This window comes from Saccostrea cucullata, unplaced genomic scaffold (genome assembly GCF_032062105.1).
Source record: "Saccostrea cucullata isolate Sc308-1 unplaced genomic scaffold, CSIRO_AGI_Scuc_v1 ctg854, whole genome shotgun sequence".
NCBI classification, from domain to species: Eukaryota; Metazoa; Mollusca; class Bivalvia; order Ostreida; family Ostreidae; genus Saccostrea; species Saccostrea cuccullata.
The window spans coordinates 420,567-440,708 of NW_026934639.1; the positions used below are offsets into that span (position 1 = coordinate 420,567).

The following is a 20,142-nucleotide window of genomic DNA, read 5'->3' on the forward strand; positions in this document are numbered from 1 at the left end:
ATATGTAGATGTAGAGGGGGGGGGGGGGGGGGTAAGCTCCCTTTAGTTCTTTAAAGAATTTACTTAAAACTTGCACATACTGAAATGACATTTGGTTTCAAGTTTTCTAATAAGGCTATCTAGGTCAAGGTGTAATTTTAAAGAGACGTTAGTGCCGTCTTTGACAGGGTAAAGCCCCTTGGACTTAAAAAATCCATTTACTGGAGGGGGGCATTAGTGTTTCTTGAACATCTCCTGATTAATTTAATTGAATTTGTAACAATGAATAAAATTCAAATATTTTACAAAAATATTTGTTGAAGACAAAATGAATATATTGGATGAGACAAGTTGACTTGTAAATAACAAAATGTGACGAAGCATATATATTTTAAACAGTGCTGAATTCAATGAAGGGATGCATTTGTAATAAAGGCTGGAGAGGCAGCGATTGTAATGAAGAAATTGACGAATGTTCAACAATTCCACATATATGTGGTTTGAGTAAAATATGTTAAAATCTACAGGGCTCGTACAAATGTATCTGTCAAAATGGATTTCAACTTCAGGGTGATGCATGCACAGGTGTTGGACATTCATTAAAAACGATTGTAAACATTGTAAACACTTCATTCTGTTCTAAAAAGAAAGATTAAGTTATATCAACATCAAGTACTTCTTATTTTAAGATATTGATGAGTGTGTTGACGAATCACTGAATGATTGCCCACAATCAACAACAATCTGCCAAAATGTCTTTGGGAATTACACATGCGAGTGCAAAAGTGGATACAAAAAAAATAAAAACGGTGAATGCAAAGGTAAACATTTTCTGCAGTCTTGCCTTTTCTCTGAAATCCTGAATCGTTTTTAGTTCGAATATGCCTTATATCATTTGACCTTTTCTTTACACTCATAGCTAATGAATAGTAGGGATCAGGCGCGGATCCAGGAATTGAAGTCAGAGGGGGCGACAAAAATAGGCACGGGGTCTGGGGGGGCGATATTCAAAAGATATAGAATAATAATAAAAATGTTAAAAAAAATTAAATTATCTCTTGAAAATTATATCTGCGACCAAATATCGTGAAAGTATTGATAACATAGAGACTAATACATACCCTTTTCCATATCACATCTTGTATCAGCCGAGACACTAATATCAGCCGGAGAGCCGAAGGCCCGAGGGCTGATATTGGTCGAGAGCTGATACAGGATGTGATGTGGAAGAGGGTATGTATTGATATGTTAACTATATATTACTTAGTAATAAAATACAGCATGCATTAAGTTGATAAAAAAAGTAAATAACCATGCATGGACTTCTTACATACATGTACATGGTCTATTGTCTCATACGATTTGGGTTTGTTTTACTTCTATTTCAATGCACTCGATCAGTAATTTGAAAATAATCTAATACATGTATTTGTAAGTTAAGATTGTCCTTATTTTCAAAAAGTTAAAATTAAAAGAATATGAACCCACCAAAAAATTGTGTATGATCACAAGTACTGTTTTAATTTGTGGTTTAATTTACGAAAGGTGTGATATTGACGTTACAATAGCCGTATCAGCCTTGCAGGGTTAATATGGATTTGCAGGGCTGATATAGGTTATCAGCCCCGCAAATCCATATCAGCCCTGCAGGGCTGATACGGCTATTGTGACGTCAACCATATCGCAAAAAACCTGTATTTATTACTAAGTGTGTAATAAAAACATTTCAATCTCCAACTTACCTTAGGAATGAAGCAATTAATATACATATAACCCTAACATGTCTCAACTTTATCGAGGTGTATGCGTATCTGATGATTTGATACGTGAGAATATGTTCCACGATACGGTATATTCCGGTGAGCGTGAGATACCACGGAGTCTGACACATCTAGATCTGTTTCATACTTGGATTTTTTACTTAAAAGATGTTAATGGTATTCTATCAACCAAACTCTATGATAAACGTAATGACGTTAACTTTTCTATCGTCAACTTCCCTTACCTAAGTAGCAATACGCCTTCATCCAAGAGAATGCTCTACGTATGAACTATTTTCAACTATTTCTAAAACGGGGTACATTATTGACAAACAAATTGGTGAAATAAGAATATCAGCAGTCTTATTTAGAGTCATCATTTTATAAGTTTTATGGTCGATACAAAAACCTTATTAGCAAATACAATTTATTATTGAGTGAAACACTAACTGACGATTTTCATACTTATTGTTAGTTTATACATTGAATTGACGACTGGTTTTTCCTTTATTTCCCGATCATGACACGGAGTACACATGTATACGGCGGGTGTGACCGGTCAGCAGGGGCTGTTCACTCCTTCACGGTACAGGATCTCACCTCTGGTGTTTTGGAGGTCCGTGTTTGCTCTGCTCCTATTTTGTATTGTTTTATGGACCTTGATATTGAATACTGTTCGTTATCTCAATATTCTTTATTGAGTAGCCCTTTGAACTTGATTGCTTATTCATATCTAGTATTAAAGTTTATCTTTTATTAAGAGCATGCAAACAGTTGGTGTTTTCCCTAAATCTTACTTTTATAAGAATTAAAAAAAAAACTATGAGGACTTGACCAAAAGTGTTGATTTAACCCTAATTGTACTTCTCCTTTTCAGTCTGTGTTTAAATACAGATTGAAAAGGAGATGTACAATTAGGGTACACTAAATGATAACTATGTTTCGATATTCAATAACTTTTGTATTTAGCGATTTGTTCCCATATGTTTTTCATTCTTTTACCATTTACTGTTCATGTAATATGTAATATTTGATTCAGTTTTCATTGCGTTACTTTCTTACAAGTGAATATCAGTAATTGTAAAATTACAGATTGGGTAAATTTTATTGCTGATCGTTTGATCGATGATTGATGCTTATAAAGGGACAAAATTATTACTTTTAGACTGAGTGAAAATTGAAATGATTTTTCATTGAAGTATGCGTTTTTTTCTTTTAAAAAGATATAGACGAATGTAAAAATGGCCATGGATGCAGCCAAATATGTAACAACGTAGATGGTGGTTACAATTGCGGTTGCTTCTTTGGTTTTACTTTAAAAAATGATCGCATGACATGTGAAAAGGGTTTGTTTTCATTATTGATAATTAGTATATAGTTCTTTATAAGAATTATATAAATTATGTAAAGTAGAAGTTCTAGTAGATTTTATACTTAGTAAAAATATTCATGACATTTTCTGAATAAATGTTTGCAACAGAGAATTGATCTAAAAGTGCAAAATCCACTTAATTTAAATCTACTTGTATTTCAATACAATGTATTATTAAATTTTATTTACAATATGTTTCTAAAAAGGTAATTAACAAAATATTTTTAATTTACCAGTTAGAGATTCGTGTTCTCTTTTCCCCGAACTGAACTGTACTTATGGTTGTAAAATACAACACGACAACCAAGGAGTCTGCTTCTGCGAACATGGTTATAAACTTGATGTGGACAATAGAACTTGTATAGGTAATGTTAAACAACAACAACAACAATAATAATAATAGAGAGGTTTAGTTACACGTTTTGCGTCAAACTTGTACGGGTGACGTCATCAATTGTTGTGTTCTTCGAAATCATGACGTCAAATCTGACGTGTAGCTACAAGTTTGGAACGTGTACTGTCTACACGTACGACATCAACGTGTAAAGTTATCGATTAAACATTTTATATCCTGATTCAGTTTATTGATTTTTACGCTATAAATCAAGAACACAATTATTTTGTTTATGGAATGATGATTCCATGAGTCCATCAGAGTAAATGTATTTGTATTTTTATCAAGGAAAAGTTAAACGGACACAAGACAGCATGTTTATTTTGTATGCAGGGATTCATTTGAAGAAGATCCCACCAATGCACCAAATAAAACTTTTTGGCGGTGATTTTTTCCTACGGAAGCCCGTTGAGGCCAGTCCAGGGAAAGAAATATTTTTTATTGCGTTAAAACTCACAGAAGTCACAAAGTTTACGCAATGTACCTTTATAAAGGGCTTAAGGAAACGACTGATAAAATGTTTAGACTTATATGTATATGTACATATTATGCATAAGTAAATTCACAAACTTTCCTTTGATCACAAACAGTAAAAACGAGAATACGAGAATTTAGGAAATGAATCATATGAAATAAAAAATGAATCAAATTAAAACAGTTTGATCGATGTGTACTTCCAAATTGATATGGCTATAAATACCACTAAAACATTCTTAATTTGCTGTGATACCTACCTGAAATGATAAATGCGTTAAAAGTGTTCGATTCTAATATGTTAAAGAAACTTTGGTTGTTCACCTAGGATGCCATTGTTAAACTTAAAATCTTACAAACTGCAACATTTAGCATGAAGACACAGAACCAAACAGTTCTTCTTTAAAGAAACAGACCGTAGTATTCATAATAATTTTTGGCTAGCCGATGTTTGATTTCAAACTACAGCACTGATGGAATTATTGTGTTTAAATTAAAAAAAAACTCCTTAAAAGGAAAGATCACTGCTATAAAATGCAAAGAGTATTGCATTTAAATGCAAATTATTATTGCGATTAAACGCAAAAAATTATTGCGATTAATCGCAATAATTATTGCGATTAAACGCAATATTATTGCGTTTAATCGCAAAAGATTGTGATTAAACGCAAAGTGTTTTGCGTTTTAACGCAATGATTATTGCGATTAAACGCAAAGTTTTGCGTTAAGGGGGGACCTATGTCCGAAGAGTCTTTGTGTGAAATTTTCAAAACTTTGATATTTCTTTCCTTACCACTTGCTCTTAATTCTTAGGTATTAAAAACAATACCTTTATATGCTTATTTTTACACAGGAGCACGTGCAAAAACAGTGTGAAATGCTAAAAATAGATTATTTCCAGACATTGTTGTTCTACTCCAAATATGCGCTAAAAAGAACCAAAAATGTCAAATTACATTCGAAATCAACAGGTTTTTAATTTATATGACTTGTATCTTTAAAATGAAAGCAAAATGATTTTAATTTATCTCGCATGAAAATTTATAATGGAGCGCAATGTATGTATCCCCCCGTTTTTCTTGTCGTATTTTTTACAATTCTGACATGCATAACAGGTAATATGTTTTTGGTATGGTATATGGTATATATTTTTGGCCTTATTTCATTACAAATGATGCAAATAAGAAATTTCTAGAATATAAAGAAATTGCAAACCTTCTGTGATGTTCAAAAGTGTGCCCTTCTGAAACCATCCTTATTAATCTATACAAATATTTTTCACTTTAAGGTCAAGATCTAGTAAATGACTTTAGAATATCTTTTCAGTGCCAAATCCATTATGACGTCATAATCACTTTCAACTTTCTTTTTCCCGTACTTTACGGCTCTAATAGAATTATGTAGAAAATAAAGTATTTTCATGGAATTCAATTTGAAATCACATGAAAAGTAGTCCAGATACCTATCTTAAATTTAATATTATTTTAAAGTAGAGACTAAGAACAGACAAATTACCATTTTCTGAAAAACTGTAGGCAATCTGGATACATTTTCTTTGTCTGATGTAGAAAAAACTCCCATTTTCAATGCTGGTTTTCTTAATTTTTCATTGAAAATGGCAGTTTAAAATATGGTTTTTCATCTTGTTTTTCAACAAATTATGCCCCGAAACACCTATTTTGACCAAGCTAATGTTATAAAGCATTATTAAAGGAATTAATTTCTTAAATTTGAAAAATCTGTAGGCACCTTCCATTTACTAGATCTTGACCTTAACGCAATAATTATTGCGATTAAACGCTACGTTTTGCGATTAAACATATTACTATAACTATAACTACATGTATAACTAGCAAAAACTATTGCGTTTAAACGCAATAAAAAGTATTTCTTTCTCTTAACTGGTCTCAACGGGCTTCCGTATTTTTCCCTTAATATTATTTTTCTTATGAAAACCTATTATAACACCTCTTTTTTTCTTCAAATAAAATATTTTCTTTAAAATAACACCCACAGGCACTTGTGACATAATAAAAATATAACCCCTCGCCTAATAAGTTATAGGTAGTGTGTGACGTCAAGTGCTTATGGAGATTTTATTTCATCAACTTTTTTTCCTTTGATACTAGCTAGCACTTGTAAAGATCTTAAGCAAACGAGTTTTTATGAAAAAGGAAAAAAGAGGGCCATGACTGACTTGTATTTTGGTTTTAACAATGTATTGATGTATTAAATATTGTTCCATGCCTCATTTCTAAACGTTATAATGATTGAGCCCTTATATGTTATCGTTTTCAAAAGGTTTTTAGTTGGGATTCCCCTCCCCCCTCCTTCACAATGTGCAAAATGTGTTGTTGTTTTTTTTTTTTTTTTTTTGGTTGTAAATTCAGTATTTTTATGACTGCCTTCATTTTTAAATGGTGCAGAATTAAAAGTTTGTCCTGTAGAAATACTAGGAAAGTCAAACAAAATATTTAAAGCGCTTCACTGCAGTGAGATGACAATACATATAATAATTTTTCATTGTTTATGATATGTATAACTAGAATAAGTATAAACTCCACTTTTGATTTGTCTAACTTAAAAATAATAAATGCAATGAGGTTCAATAATTTTACTGTACTCTCCAATCATGAAATTTGAATTCATACACGAGTACGTATAACTAAATCATATTATTGACGTTGACGTCAAATATACCGTGTACGTCAAACTTTCGCGTACACGTTGTTACGTCACTTGTAACTAAACCTCTCTAATTATAATCCTTTCAAATTGAAAACGGACTTCATTTTTGAAATATTTCTGTAAAAGAATATATATTGTAATTCAATGATCTAAATAAAAAAATTCCAGAAAAGCTTTTACGAATAAACAAAATTAATACTTTTTTGATGTTGTTTATTCATAGACATAAACGAGTGTGCGTTGAAGTCCTCCTGTGATCACAATTGTACAAATTCGAATGGATCGTTTGAATGTCAATGTGCTTTTGGATTTAAGCTGCAAAATGATGGCAAATCATGTAGAGGTAATGTTGCAACATCCACTACCAATACCCACGATAAATTAAAGCCCAGGCTTTTTGATTTTAGTGACAGCTGCTTTTTGAATAAAAATGGAACTCGTTAATTTACTTATCTGGTCATTGGTCATTTGCAAATTTATTTCGTTAAAACAAATTCTGATTGCACACATAAGTACTCTAAAGAGATGCTTGAGTTTTTGATTGACAATATCTAGTGGTTTTTGGAAACCAGGTATTCAAACAATCTAATGGAATTCCAGTGGGTATCAATTACGCTCCGTTATTAGCAGACCTAGGCTATTTTTATTTAAGAAATGAATTTAATTTTTGAAGATTCATGAGGTTATGAACTACGACGCTTCACGCCGGCATATTTCATGAAGCGCGTTAGCGCTTCATGATAAATATGCCGGCGTGAAGCGTTGTAGTTCATATACCTCATGAATCTTCAAAAAATTAAATTCATTTCTAATATTTACATTATTTTTCTGATGACTTGTCATAGATTAACGCCGTTCAACTGTCATTTAAAAAAAAAATGTGCACTATATTTTTTAACTTTTTGACGTCAAGAGCGGCATTATGACGTAACAATGGAGATATTCATGCTTATTCGTGATACATACCAAATGTAGTTCATGAGAAAATATACTGCATTTTATTTTGTAAAGAATCATAGGGGAAATTTATTAGAAATGTAAATATATTCATATGAATCAGAATTTGTGCAAAATCTTTTGCGTGAATTGAAGAAAGCACTTGCTATGGCCATTCCTACGTCGATACGATATATCCTGGTGAGCTTTGAGATGAAAGATACCACAGAGTCTGACATCTGTTTCATACTTGGATATTTTACTTGAATAAGACGTTGATGGTAATCTATTTATCTAACAACCAAGCTATATGATAAATTTGATGACATTAACTTTTCTATCGTCAACTTATCTTACTTATGCAACAATATACTGTAGATTGGCAAATAATCACGATGGTTTTAATTTCGTTTCTGTTCGCGATTTATCATTTTTCCGTGAAATTAAACCCATCGTGAATGTTATTATTAGTTTTTAATTATGTTGAATTGCTTATAGGAAATTTTGAATTAATTTCTTGCAGCGTGAAATTAAAACCATCGCAGTTGATACTTTTTGAGATATCGTGAAATTTTAACACCGTAGAATTAAAACGACTTGCAGTACCTTCATCACCTGCATACGGATATCTCAGTTGATTCGATACGTAAGAACATACTCTACGTATGAATAAATTGTAAAACGAGGTAAATTATTGACAAGCAAGTTGATGAAACAAAAAAATCAGCAGTCTCGTTTAAAGTAATAATTTCGTGAGTTCTTTGGTTGATACAATGACCTTGTCAGCAAGTGCAATTAATTATTGAGTCAAGTGCTGATTGACGTTTTTCATAATAATTGTTAGTCCATTATTTATATACTGAATTGACGACGGATTTTCCCGTTATTTCCCGATCATGTCAAGAAGCACACGGCGGGTGCGACCTGTCAGCAGGGAATGCTCACTTCTCCATGGCACCTGATCCCAGCTCTGATGTTTCGCAGGTCCGTGTTTGCTTGGCTTCTATTTTGTATTGTTTTATGGACTTTGAGATTGAATACTGTTCGCTATCTCCATATCCTTCTTCCTTCAATAAAATATTTACCATTCCCATTTTATAATCTGCCTTTGCATGTAATACCCAATTCTGGTTTTAAAATTAATTGAAAATATCTAAATTACTAACAGAGCAAATCACCGCAATTTATAATAAGTAGTTTTATGGTTTTAGCTTGCCATGATTATATGTATGGAGAACAATGTTCCGGCGTATGTCAATGTGTTTTAAGCAACACAAAGGAATGTGATCCTACGACAGGGGAATGTTTATGTGAGACAGGATGGGAAGGGCGTAATTGTTCACTGGATGTAGATGAGTGTAAGGAAAAAATCATCGAGTGTGATACAAACATGTATCAAGTTTGTATAAATACAGATGGAGCAGCTCATTGTGAATGTCGCTTTGGAGGATTGAATATCACTAGCTGCAATCGTGAGTAACTTTGCCATACATTATATAACTTACTCTTTTAAAATCAGTTATCTTTACAAAGAAAAATCCTATTAATAATAAATCATTCTTTTATTCAAATTTGTTAGGTACAATGTAAAGAAAGTATATATACATAGCATCTCCAAATTTCATGTATAGTTTATTTTATTTTTTTTCTATTGATATAGACCCAAAGCCTGCGCACAGTACAAGTAAGCATTTTAAATTTGACTTTCATTTTGTAAAAGTCACTTGAGGCACTTACCTTTGGTGTATTGTGAATCTCTTCTATATCAAGCACAGCGGAGCTGAAAATTTAAGTAAGCTTTTCTAATCACCAATTTCGCTGTCTGTCCGTGTCTTGTTATCAATCCGTCCGTAAACTTTTCATTTTTCACCTTCTTCTCCAGAACCACTTGGTAAATTTTAGCCAAACATGTACAGAGCATTCTTAGGTAGAATAGAGATAAAAGTGTCAAAATGAAGGACCAACCCTTCTTACGAGAGGGAGAGGGGTGAAAAAGAAAAGACAAAAAAGTTTGAGTTATTGAAAAAATTTTCTCAGGAACCAATAGGTCAGAAAAGATTTGTGGGAATATCCTGGGGTATTTCAGATTTTAAATTGTTCATGTCATGACCTCCTGTGGTAGGGCGGGGCCACAATAGAAAATCATAGTTTTACATTGAAGTATAATTAAAAAAACTCTTTAAAAATCCTCTAGTCAAGAACAACTGAGCCAGAAAAGCTGAAACTTTTGTGGAGACATCGTAGGTTCGTGTATATTTTGATTTGTTTAGGTATTTCAAGGGGAAAGTCAAGCCAAAAGCCAAAGTTACTATATCAAAATGCAAAGTTTGAAAATAGTTGCAAAATGCTTTAACACCTTAATCAACTCAAGTTAACACTTTGGAACTGCGTGTATATTAAATTAATATATATATTTAACTGTTGTGTTTTTCATTTTGGCTTTGTTGATTTTAAGGTAGCTGCACAGACCGTTTTTTAAAATCTTTGTTTCTTCTCTATTCTCCTTTTTTCACATTATGAAGATCAATCTGAAGTAAAGATAAAAGCTGAGACCACGTTTGATATCAAAATTAGCCATAGAGAGTTTTTAGCAGATAGTGAGAAATGGCGCAAAGGATTTGAAACATCGGTATGCTGGAAGTAAATCATTAAATTTGCATTTATATATCACTGTTGCCAGAAGAGCTCCATTTAAAGACATACAAAATGATCATATTTCAAAGAATATATAAAAATTATCTTTGCCATATATGAAGGTTGACAGCTGAAGATATGTTTAAAAGATAAAGTTATATTTGAAGTTTAAATTATTGACGTCAGCCTTCTTAAAATAGGAATTTAATGAAAAAATGTTTTTGTACTTTTATTTAAATTGAAAAATATTTCACACAATCAGTTGATGAAATTTTACAAAGAAGAGAATGTTCGAGGATTATCGGCTGTTATCATTCTAACGATTCGGTAAGTCATACACCGTTTATAAAGAACGCAATTGTCATATTTCTGCATTATAAATGGCGTGCTTTAAAAGGAAATGCTACAAATCTTATTTTGATTCAATATAGGCATATGGTGGAAAATCACAATTTCCGTCAAAATGGCACCATTCAATTTGGAAGTGTCATAATAGACTATGAAATAATTGGATCTAGAAACGAATCTAAAGAAATGAAAACAGATTTATCATCTTCAATGACGAAGTTGTTGACCGGTGAAAAGAAGATGACCGTTCTTGATCAAGCACCTGTTATCAAGGAAATCAGAGTAAAAGATCCGGATGGAACATCAATGAAAAGTGCACTGATAATCACCTACATGTATCTTAATTGCCTTAAGTGATACTTGTATTATACACATTTGTGTGCAAATTTATTGATTTTTTCTATATGACATCTGAAGATGATTCAATATTGGTCATTCCGAACTCAATTTGCCTTAATAATAATTTCATATTTTATGTAGATATTTCAGTTTCTTCAAAGCCTTGTGCTATATTTCACGGTTTTGGTGGAACCTGTCCTGCCGGAGAAAGATGTGACGATACAATAGGAATAGCAACCTGTTTGTATGTTTAAAGCTCCTTAATATTTTATTTTAACAGCTAATATCCTTTTTTCATAATTGAATTGCTAAACTAATTCCTTAAAAATTTTACATTTAAATTTTTAGCCATATTCCATCCTCTTCGACAGGTATGTCACAAATGCAATTCATAGTTCCAAAAATTAACTTTATTTAATATATTTATTTGTGTTTATACCCGCACTTTCTAAAGAAAGTTCGTATATTGTTGTTACTCATGTCCGTCCGTCCGTCCGTCCGTCTGTCACACTTTTCTTCCCTAAACTCCTCCTACATTTTACACAGTAGCTTAATCATCTTTTGGGAGATGGTTGGTGGGGTCATGTAGATGTGCAGTAAGGTTTCGGAATTTTGATTTTGCCCCGGGGGGTCAAATGGGGGTCGAAAAATGATGTTTTTTGTGCAAAAAGTCCCGTCTTCCCTGAACTCCTTCTACATTTTACTCAGCAGCCTAATCACCTTTTGGGGGATGATTGGTGGTGTCATGTAGATGTGCAGTAAGGTTTCGGAATTTTGATTTTGCCCCAGGGGGTCAATTAGGGGTCGAAAAATAACGTTTTTTATGCAAAAAGCCCCATCTTCCCTGAACTCCTCTTACATTTTACTCAGCAGCCTTATCATCTTTTGGGGGATGATTGGTGTTGTCACGTAGATGTGCAGTAAGGATTCGGAATTTTGATTTTGCCCCGGGGGGTCAAATGGGGGTCGAAAAATGATGTTTTTTATGCAAAAAGCCCCGTCTTCCCTGAACTCCTTCTACATTTTACACAGTAGCCTAATCATCTTTTGGGAGATGGTTGGTGGTGTCATGTAGATGTGCAGTAAGGTTTCTGAATTTAGATTTTGCCCCGGGGGGTCAAATTGGGGTGGAAAAATAACGTTTTTTATACAAAAAGCCCCGTTTTCCCTGAACTCCTCTTACATTTTACTCAGCAGCCTATTCATCTTTTGAGAGATGGTTGGTGGGGTCATGTAGATGTGCAGTAAGGGTTTTGCCCCGGGGGGTCAAATGGGGGTCAAAAAATGACATTTTTTATGCAAAAAGCCCCGTCTTCCCTGAACTCCTTCTACATTTTACACAGTAGCCTAATCATCTTTTGGGAGATGGTTGGTGGTGTCATATAGATGTGCAGTAAGGTTTCTGAATTTAGATTTTGCCCCGGGGGGTCAAATTGGGGTGGAAAAATAACGTTTTTTATACAAAAAGCCCCGTTTTCCCTGAACTCCTCTTACATTTTACTCAGCAGCCTATTCATCTTTTGAGAGATGGTTGGTGGGGTCATGTAGATGTGCAGTAAGGTTTTGGAATTAAGATTTTGCCCTGGGGGGTCAAATGGGGGTCAAAAAATGACATTTTTTATGCAAAAAGCCCCGTCTTCCCTGAACTTCTCCTACATTTTACACAGTAGCCTAATCATCTGTTGGGAGATGGTTGGTGGTGTCAGGTAGATGTGCAGTAAGGTTTTGGAATTAAGATTTTGCCCTGGGGGGTCAAATGGGGGTCGAAAAATGACGTTTTTTGTGCAAAAAGCCCTGTCTTCCCTGAAGTCTTCCTTAATGTTACTCAGAAGCCTAATCATCTTTTAGGAGAGTTAAATATTTTGAAAATTATGTAAAACATCAACGTCAAGGGGTAAAAAAAGCATCACATGCTGGGAAACACCTTGAATTCTTATGAGTAATTAATGTATATGTCAAATGTGAGAGTCATATCTCATCTCAATCAAAAGTTATAAGCAAATGCAACATTTTTGAAAAGTAGAGGCTTGACCTCTTCAAGGTCAAGGTCACAGAGTAAAAGTCATGATTTATTTGGAAAGGTCTTATCACAGGTAATAATATACATGCATTATGATATGAATGCCCTAACTTTTCTCTTTCAAAATGATGAATTTATAACAATTTAATTTTTTTGCAAGTAGGTCAAACTTCTAGGTCACAGGTAAAAAAAAAAGATGTGTTTGTGAAACACTATGCGCCCGGTGGCAACAAAGTTCAAAAAATCTATTTTTAGCATATTGATCACAGTTAAGGTCACAAGGTCATTGACCATGGTGTCATTCGAAAGAACTTAATCAGTGGAGTATGCATACTAAATATGAAGTCCCTATCTCCTATGGTTCAAAAGTTATGGCAAAAAGTGTAAAGAGCTATTTTTAGCATATAGGTCACAGTCAAGATCACAAGATCATTGACCTTGCCGTCGTTTGAAAGGACTTTATCGATGGAGTATGCATACCAAATATGAAGTTCCTATCTCCTATGGTTAAAAAGTTATGACAAACAGTGGAAAAAGCTATTTTTAGCATATAGATCACAGTCAAGGTCACAAGGTCATTGACCTTGATGTCATTTGAAAGGACTTTATTACTGGAGTATGCATACCAAATATGAAGTCTCTATCTCTTATTGTTCAAAAGTTATGGCCAAGGTTAAAGTTGACAACAGACAGACAGACAAACAGACAAACAGATAAACAGACAAACAGACAAAAAGACAAACAGACAGGACAAAAACAATATACGCCCGGGATCTATCGATCCGGGCGCATAAAAAACCATGCCATTCTCACAGGTAAATACTAATACATATTAAGTTTAATATTCAGTAGATATGACCGTGATGACCAAGGTTAAATTTATTGAGACAGATGGACATTCTGACATACAAATATACATATTTCTATATGAATTGGGTAAAATTGGCCCAGTGGTTCTAGAGAAGTTAAAAATGTAAAAAGTTTTCAGACAAACAGATGGACGACACGTCACGACAGACATTATATGTTAAGGAAACCAGAAAAGCTCAAATGAGTGTTTTGAAAGGGTTAGAATATGGTTGCAGTATTTGAAAAGCTGTTTTTTTCATGCAGAGATATGCATGACCAACATATTCATGTTTTATATTTTCTTTAGTAATTTGTTTGTTTGTTGTGAATACATCTCTCTTGGGAATTTTTCCCTCATATGGAGACACCACCAAATAATAATGAAGACAAGATGTGTTTGTGAAACACTGATGTCCCTGTATGGAAGCCTATGGCGAAGGTTGAAGTTTCTCAAATATATGTCAAACTCAAAGTTCAAGGTCAAAGGGTTCAAATTGTTAGTATCAGAAGAAAGTCTTTTCACAAGGAATGCACATGTGAAATAAAGAAATCCCTAGTAATTCCTGTTCAAAAGTTAATTGCCAAGGTTAATTTTTTTTAAGTGGTTCAAACTCGAGAGTCAAGGTCAAACATATTTATACCTGTTGACAGTTCACAATGAATACACATGTTAAGCATGAAAGCCCTAGCACCTATTGATCAAAATTTAGGCCAAGTTTAAAGTTTGGTATTTTTCTTGTAAAAATGTGTATCCTAGGTCAAGCGATTTCAGGTAAAAATTAATGGTACCCAAATAAAAGGTCTTAATTGTCACAAGAAATAAACCTATAAAATGTAGAAGCCATTTGTATAGCCCATCCCACTTAAAACTTATGGGCAAGGTTATAATTTCTGCAGACAAATAGACAGACATAATATAAACACAAGAAACAAAATATGTATAATTAGTCAAATGGAAAAAAATATACTATTTAATTGGAATCACAAAATAGATTGTTATTTCAGGGACAGGGAGTGGGTAGGGAGATTGGAATCCCCCCATCCCCCCCCCCCCCCTGGAATTTGCTTTGTTATTTAAACAAGACTATATACTGAAGCAAATAAAAAATGACTTTGGACATCCTCCCCCTAACTGAGAAAACATTGACCACACTATCATTGTTTTTATTTTGTTTATTTGTTTTCAGTTTTTTTTTCTCCTGCTTGTCAGGAAATTCTGGGCTGGAAATTTTTTGACTGAGATGTGAACCCCTCTCCCTACTCCCGAAAAAAATTCTGGATCCGCACCAGTATTGGCAGTAACTGAATGTCACATCGACAATGGCAGATAACTTCACAATATGAAATTCGTATAGTGTGGCATGCGATGATCTTTGACCCTTTTTGAACTTTAACCTAATCGTTTGGGTTTATTTTACTCCCCACTATACTTAAACTTGTACTTACCGACTGCCATACATGTTTGTCTCGTCAACTTCATGAAATATAAATCCAATTATAACACAAAATGAATTAATCCAATGCACACCAGACTGCAGCCATTCGACAAACCTTCGTCGATTCCGTCACCTTATCAGATGAAGTGGGAATCAGCCGAGGTGTGCCAAATGGTGTTTAATCTAAAAATATGATAATGGGTGACGCAACGTGATGTGATGTAGAAATTTACATGTTAACATGTATAGTACAAGAACAAATTTTAAATTAATTCATAACAAACGATGTTTTAACAAAACTTTTCCATCTAGCCTATTCCAAACAGTATGTGCTGTGTGATTGTGGTGTCGACGGGGGGGGGGGGGGGGGGGGGGGGATTAATAAATTTAAAAAGGTCCTATTATGAGCAAAACATTTATCAAAATCTAATTTACATCATTAATAGAATTCAGACTGGTATATAATGAATTAAGCATGTAAAATAAATATAAGAGGTTCTGAGACTGAGTTATAGGTCACAGGGCCGGTCTGAGAATTTCATACTCAGTTTGATGAATACATGTAAATCATTGGTGTCGGAAGCAAATTCAAAGTGGGGGGGCTAGGTGTAAAAAAAATTTTTTATACCTTCTAAAAAAAACCTGACAAGCAAAAAAAAAACAAAAAAAAACGAAAACATCAATTTCCCAAACACGAAAATCCTATTTCGGGAGGGGGGGGTTGAATTCGAACTTCAGTACCAAAAATTTTTTTTCTATACACTACCTTTTTCCCATTTTTTACCTATACTGCCATGTGTCTGTGGAAAGTGGGGGGGGGGCTAAACCTATGAAGCAATGTTCAATATATGTTTGGAAAAAAAGCCCCGGCCCTAGCCCCCCCCCCCCCGGTTCCGACGCCTATGTAAATTATAGAATTATTTTGACTTTTTCCTTGGAAAACCGGCCAATATGTAGGAGCGTGTTTTAGAGGCAAACACCTTAGTGCGGGTATTACTGTCTCATGACAGCATCTAGTTATCATTTAAAATTAAAAAAATAAATGTATACATGTAACAGAATCATTTTCAAAACTTATATTTTAGATATAAGTAACATGGTGTTGATTATGAAAATCACAGGCGGCATTCTAGCATTATTCATCATATTCATTTCGGTTTTGGTCGTATGTTTGTACTGCAGTAAGAGGTCAAAAGGAAAGGAGAGCACTGTTTCTAAGAGGTACTTTATCGGATTTGAGCAGTAACTTGATAATTATGAAATAGTGAAAGAATATTAAAAGCCTTAACTTGGATATGCATTCAGGGATTTCGGTTTTTTATGCGCATCATTTCAATTTTTCTATCTGAAATGTTGCTGATTTGTGGAACCAGATTAGGAATACTTTCAATGCAGCATATTTATAATAAGGAATTACTGGATTTATACCTGATTTTTTGAAAATTAAAATGTTTATTTCACTAGCTTGGTGATATCAAGATCACTTTTGCAACCCTTTGGATCAGTAAGAATGTGTCAATACTTTTGACGGTATATATTAGCGTTCTGCTCATATTGCTGCCAAAAATATTTTTTCTTTGTTGCATGTTCTGTCTGCACGTATCGTCGCCGGCAGAAAAACGGATACACAAGTTAAAGGCAATAAGATGTACTCATCCTTACTGCATTTATTGTTGCCCCACAGCTACTATAATAAGAATTTATAAAAGTTTTCTGAATATATTGATTTTTTTGAAATACATAACCTTTGTATTAACAATACTTGGTTGATATGTCTTTAGAATGTAAAAAAATAAAATGTACCAGTAAACCTTTTTGCCTCCCGTTTTGTTTTAATGAATTTAAATTATGTTTGTTTTTCATTCCTATGAATAAATATATTTTAATCCATTTCCAATTAAAATTATGTTATGTATTAAAGTATGCATGATTCCGAACCGAGAGGAAGAGGGACTCCCAAAGACATTAATCTTCATTCAGACACCACAACAGACTATGATGTTATTAATCCCAAAAATGAGTATACCAACGAAAACGAATATCTAGAGTTGGCTGAAATTCCGTTACATTTTTACGGAAACACAAATAATAAAGGTCAGTCAATTAACCCAATACAGTGAGACAATCATTAAAATCGATAATTATCCACCAACAGGAAAAATCACTAAGAATCTTCAGCTTTAATTTTTTTTATACTATTTTTTTTGTCGATTTCAATTTTTTTCCATGTATTTGAATATTTGAATATTTTTAAATCCAATGTTGTAGCATAAAAAAAAAAAAGATTAATTAAGACTTCAATGGTGGTTGGTTTATTTTTAGGTCTTAGTTTATATGCCAATTCCTCAGTGACAAATGAATCTGTGTACGAAACGCCTTATAGCAGACAGGTTAACTTACTTTTTTCTATATTTTATTTGAAAGTTAAAAGTATGCCCTTAATCTATTCTTCAGAAACGATATGTAAAGATGTATTTTTTAAATTCTTTTTATTGAAAACTCTGAGATAATATGCTATGTCAATGTAATTTTTATAATAGATTCCAAGAATGCAGGGATTGAGTTACAATTCAGGAAAAGTTCGGGTACAGTTAATTACTGTCATATTTTTATATCGCATTATATTATCAATTATCATCTAAAATATACATTAATATATTTTTGTGTAATCAGAATATACATTAATTATTTTTATACAATCTACACTGTAGCCTTTATGAGTTAAAAAAAAATAATGTATAGAAACATCAAAACGTTTAACTTCATAAGCAATAAAAAGTAAGGAATCAAATTAAACACTCATTTGTAAATTCCGCATCAAAGGTACGATAAAATGATTTCTTCCCGTCAAAATTTCTATAGTGTATCAATATTGCAAGTATGTTTACAGTCACTTTATAGCTTATTGGATAGAACTTTCATTCTTGAGCCTAGAAGTATGGTCGAGGGTTTGAATCCCACTGCGGGAAGTTGAAAACCAAGTAAACTAAAGTCAAGTATCGGAGTTAATGTGCTCTAACGAAGAAGATCACTCACTGCTAAATAGCTCAGAGCATGAGTACCAAATAGATGACTTTAAAAGTTTGCAGTTTTACAGCTGTCTACTGTCTCAATGACTGAAAAATATCAAAGAACAGATAATCAAATAAACAAACCAACTAAACAATAGATTAGATACATAATAACTGCGAAACCCTCAAAGGCGTAGAAGAAGGGTGAACAAAATACCTACAGCTTCAAATGCTAGAAAAACAAAAGTTATTTGCAAATAAAATTTTTATCACGCCCAGACATAACTGTTAGCTTTGTTTGATTAACAGCAAATTCAATTGAAAAAGGTCCATTACACTTTACGGGAAAACCAAATTAATATACTTTGTAAAGATATAGAATATATACACTCTCTTAGAAACATCTAACTAAATGTGGTTCTTGAAATACAACAGCGGTTGGATCGGGTGTCATGGGAAAATTATCATTCCCTTCCGACCGAATCTAACATTATTTGTAAGTGTCAAGAAGTATCCTTTTAGGGCATCATTTTTTCAACACTACGCTTTACCGTTTATATCAAATTGCGCTTGTGATATAATTCTGCAAATAGACTTTAAATATATCTCGGGAAATAAGAATGGTGTGTCAAAAAATTGTATTTAGATATTGCAGTACATATCTTTGCTCCATGCTCTTGTTAACCAAACAATGAATATTTTTTATGCATACTTTGAGATTAATCCTTAAAAAATCGTGCAAAATGATCTTTTAACCTAAGTATTTGCATGAAGATAGCACGTGGTTTGACATATTTTTGAATACACATTTGAATTTAGATTTGTTGTGATATGCAAAATTTTATCTTTTAATTCTTCGAAATAGTATATACATTTGTGGATATCTTTTCCCCTACCCTTTTCTGTAAAAAACATACTTTGAGACATTGAAACAAGGCCATCCTTTTGGCGAAGTGATTTGAGTGTTTGTTTTATGGTCGCGAGGTAAGAAACTTATCCAACTGCGGGACACGGTGGCCGTTGAGTAGGCGCTATAACAAAAATCCCTCTTATAAATTGCTCTGACACCCCCTCCCCCCCTAAAAAAAAATGCAGCCTCCTCCTGGCATACGGCAAACTAAAGAACAGACACACACGGACACTGAAATAATTTCATTGAAATTCAATTCAATAGTGTTAAATAACAATTTCTTTAATGAGATGTGTACAATCTAAACGCCGACTAACAAAAAAATATTACAACTCTTCCATATATATTTTATTTTTTTTCTTACAGAGATATCAACGATATTGATCGGCGATGAATCAATATGAAGGCCGGGAAAAGCAAGCTTTGTTCAGTGAAGATAAAGACATCTTCAATATCTTTTTTTATTTTTTTTTTATTATTTTTTTTTTTACAAATCGTTACATTTATATTATTATACGATTAATTAAGTATCTAAATATTGTATTGTTAACAGCATGTACATGTACATATGTAGTTCTTTCGCTGTAAGGCCATAAAACATAAACAAGCTTACTTTTGGTCTTAGCTTTACCATTCCACGATAAAAATAAGACCGAAACCATAATGAGTTTTTGTCCTTATAACTCACCTTAGCCGAAGGCTCAAGTGAATTTTTCTGATCTAAATTTGTGAAATGTTTATCGTCGTTGCCTTTTCCCCCATTTTTTTTTTAAATGAATGTCCTTTCAAGAAGCATTTGCACAAGTTCATCCAGACTTGCCAAAAAGTATCCTTGGGTGAAAGGCATTTATGCTTGTTAAATTCAAGGGCTACGTTTCTTCCAATGGGAAATAATTGTTAATAGGTGAAAAATTAATGTCATTTAAAAAAATATTCTGGGTCAGGAAAGATGAAACTCATGTGGAATCATCCTCAGGTAGTGTAGATTTAAT

General features: G+C 33.1%; 1 protein-coding gene across 1 annotated transcript; it reads left to right on the plus strand.

Moving 5' to 3' along the window:
• The first annotated feature begins 390 nt into the window (after positions 1-390).
• On the plus strand, positions 391-19,613 carry LOC134241104 (uncharacterized). The gene is made up of 17 exons (XM_062723192.1): positions 391-564; positions 669-800; positions 2,963-3,085; positions 3,348-3,476; positions 6,891-7,010; positions 8,815-9,075; positions 9,264-9,287; positions 10,126-10,232; positions 10,500-10,564; positions 10,669-10,898; positions 11,066-11,168; positions 11,273-11,295; positions 16,315-16,450; positions 17,151-17,323; positions 17,552-17,619; positions 17,770-17,814; positions 19,517-19,613. Exons 3-17 carry the CDS (start codon positions 3,070-3,072, stop codon positions 19,532-19,534), a joined length of 1,518 nt encoding a protein of 505 aa, XP_062579176.1. The 5' UTR covers positions 391-564; positions 669-800; positions 2,963-3,069; the 3' UTR covers positions 19,535-19,613.
• The last annotated feature ends 529 nt before the right edge of the window (positions 19,614-20,142 follow it).

Bases quoted from the DNA above. Each gene is read 5' to 3' on its own strand.
- LOC134241104 (XM_062723192.1), top strand. The intron at 9,288-10,125 runs GTAAGCATTTTA...CACATTATGAAG, and splicing joins AAAGCCTGCGCACAGTACAA to ATCAATCTGAAGTAAAGATA. The intron at 17,620-17,769 runs GTTAACTTACTT...TTTTTATAATAG, and splicing joins AAACGCCTTATAGCAGACAG to ATTCCAAGAATGCAGGGATT.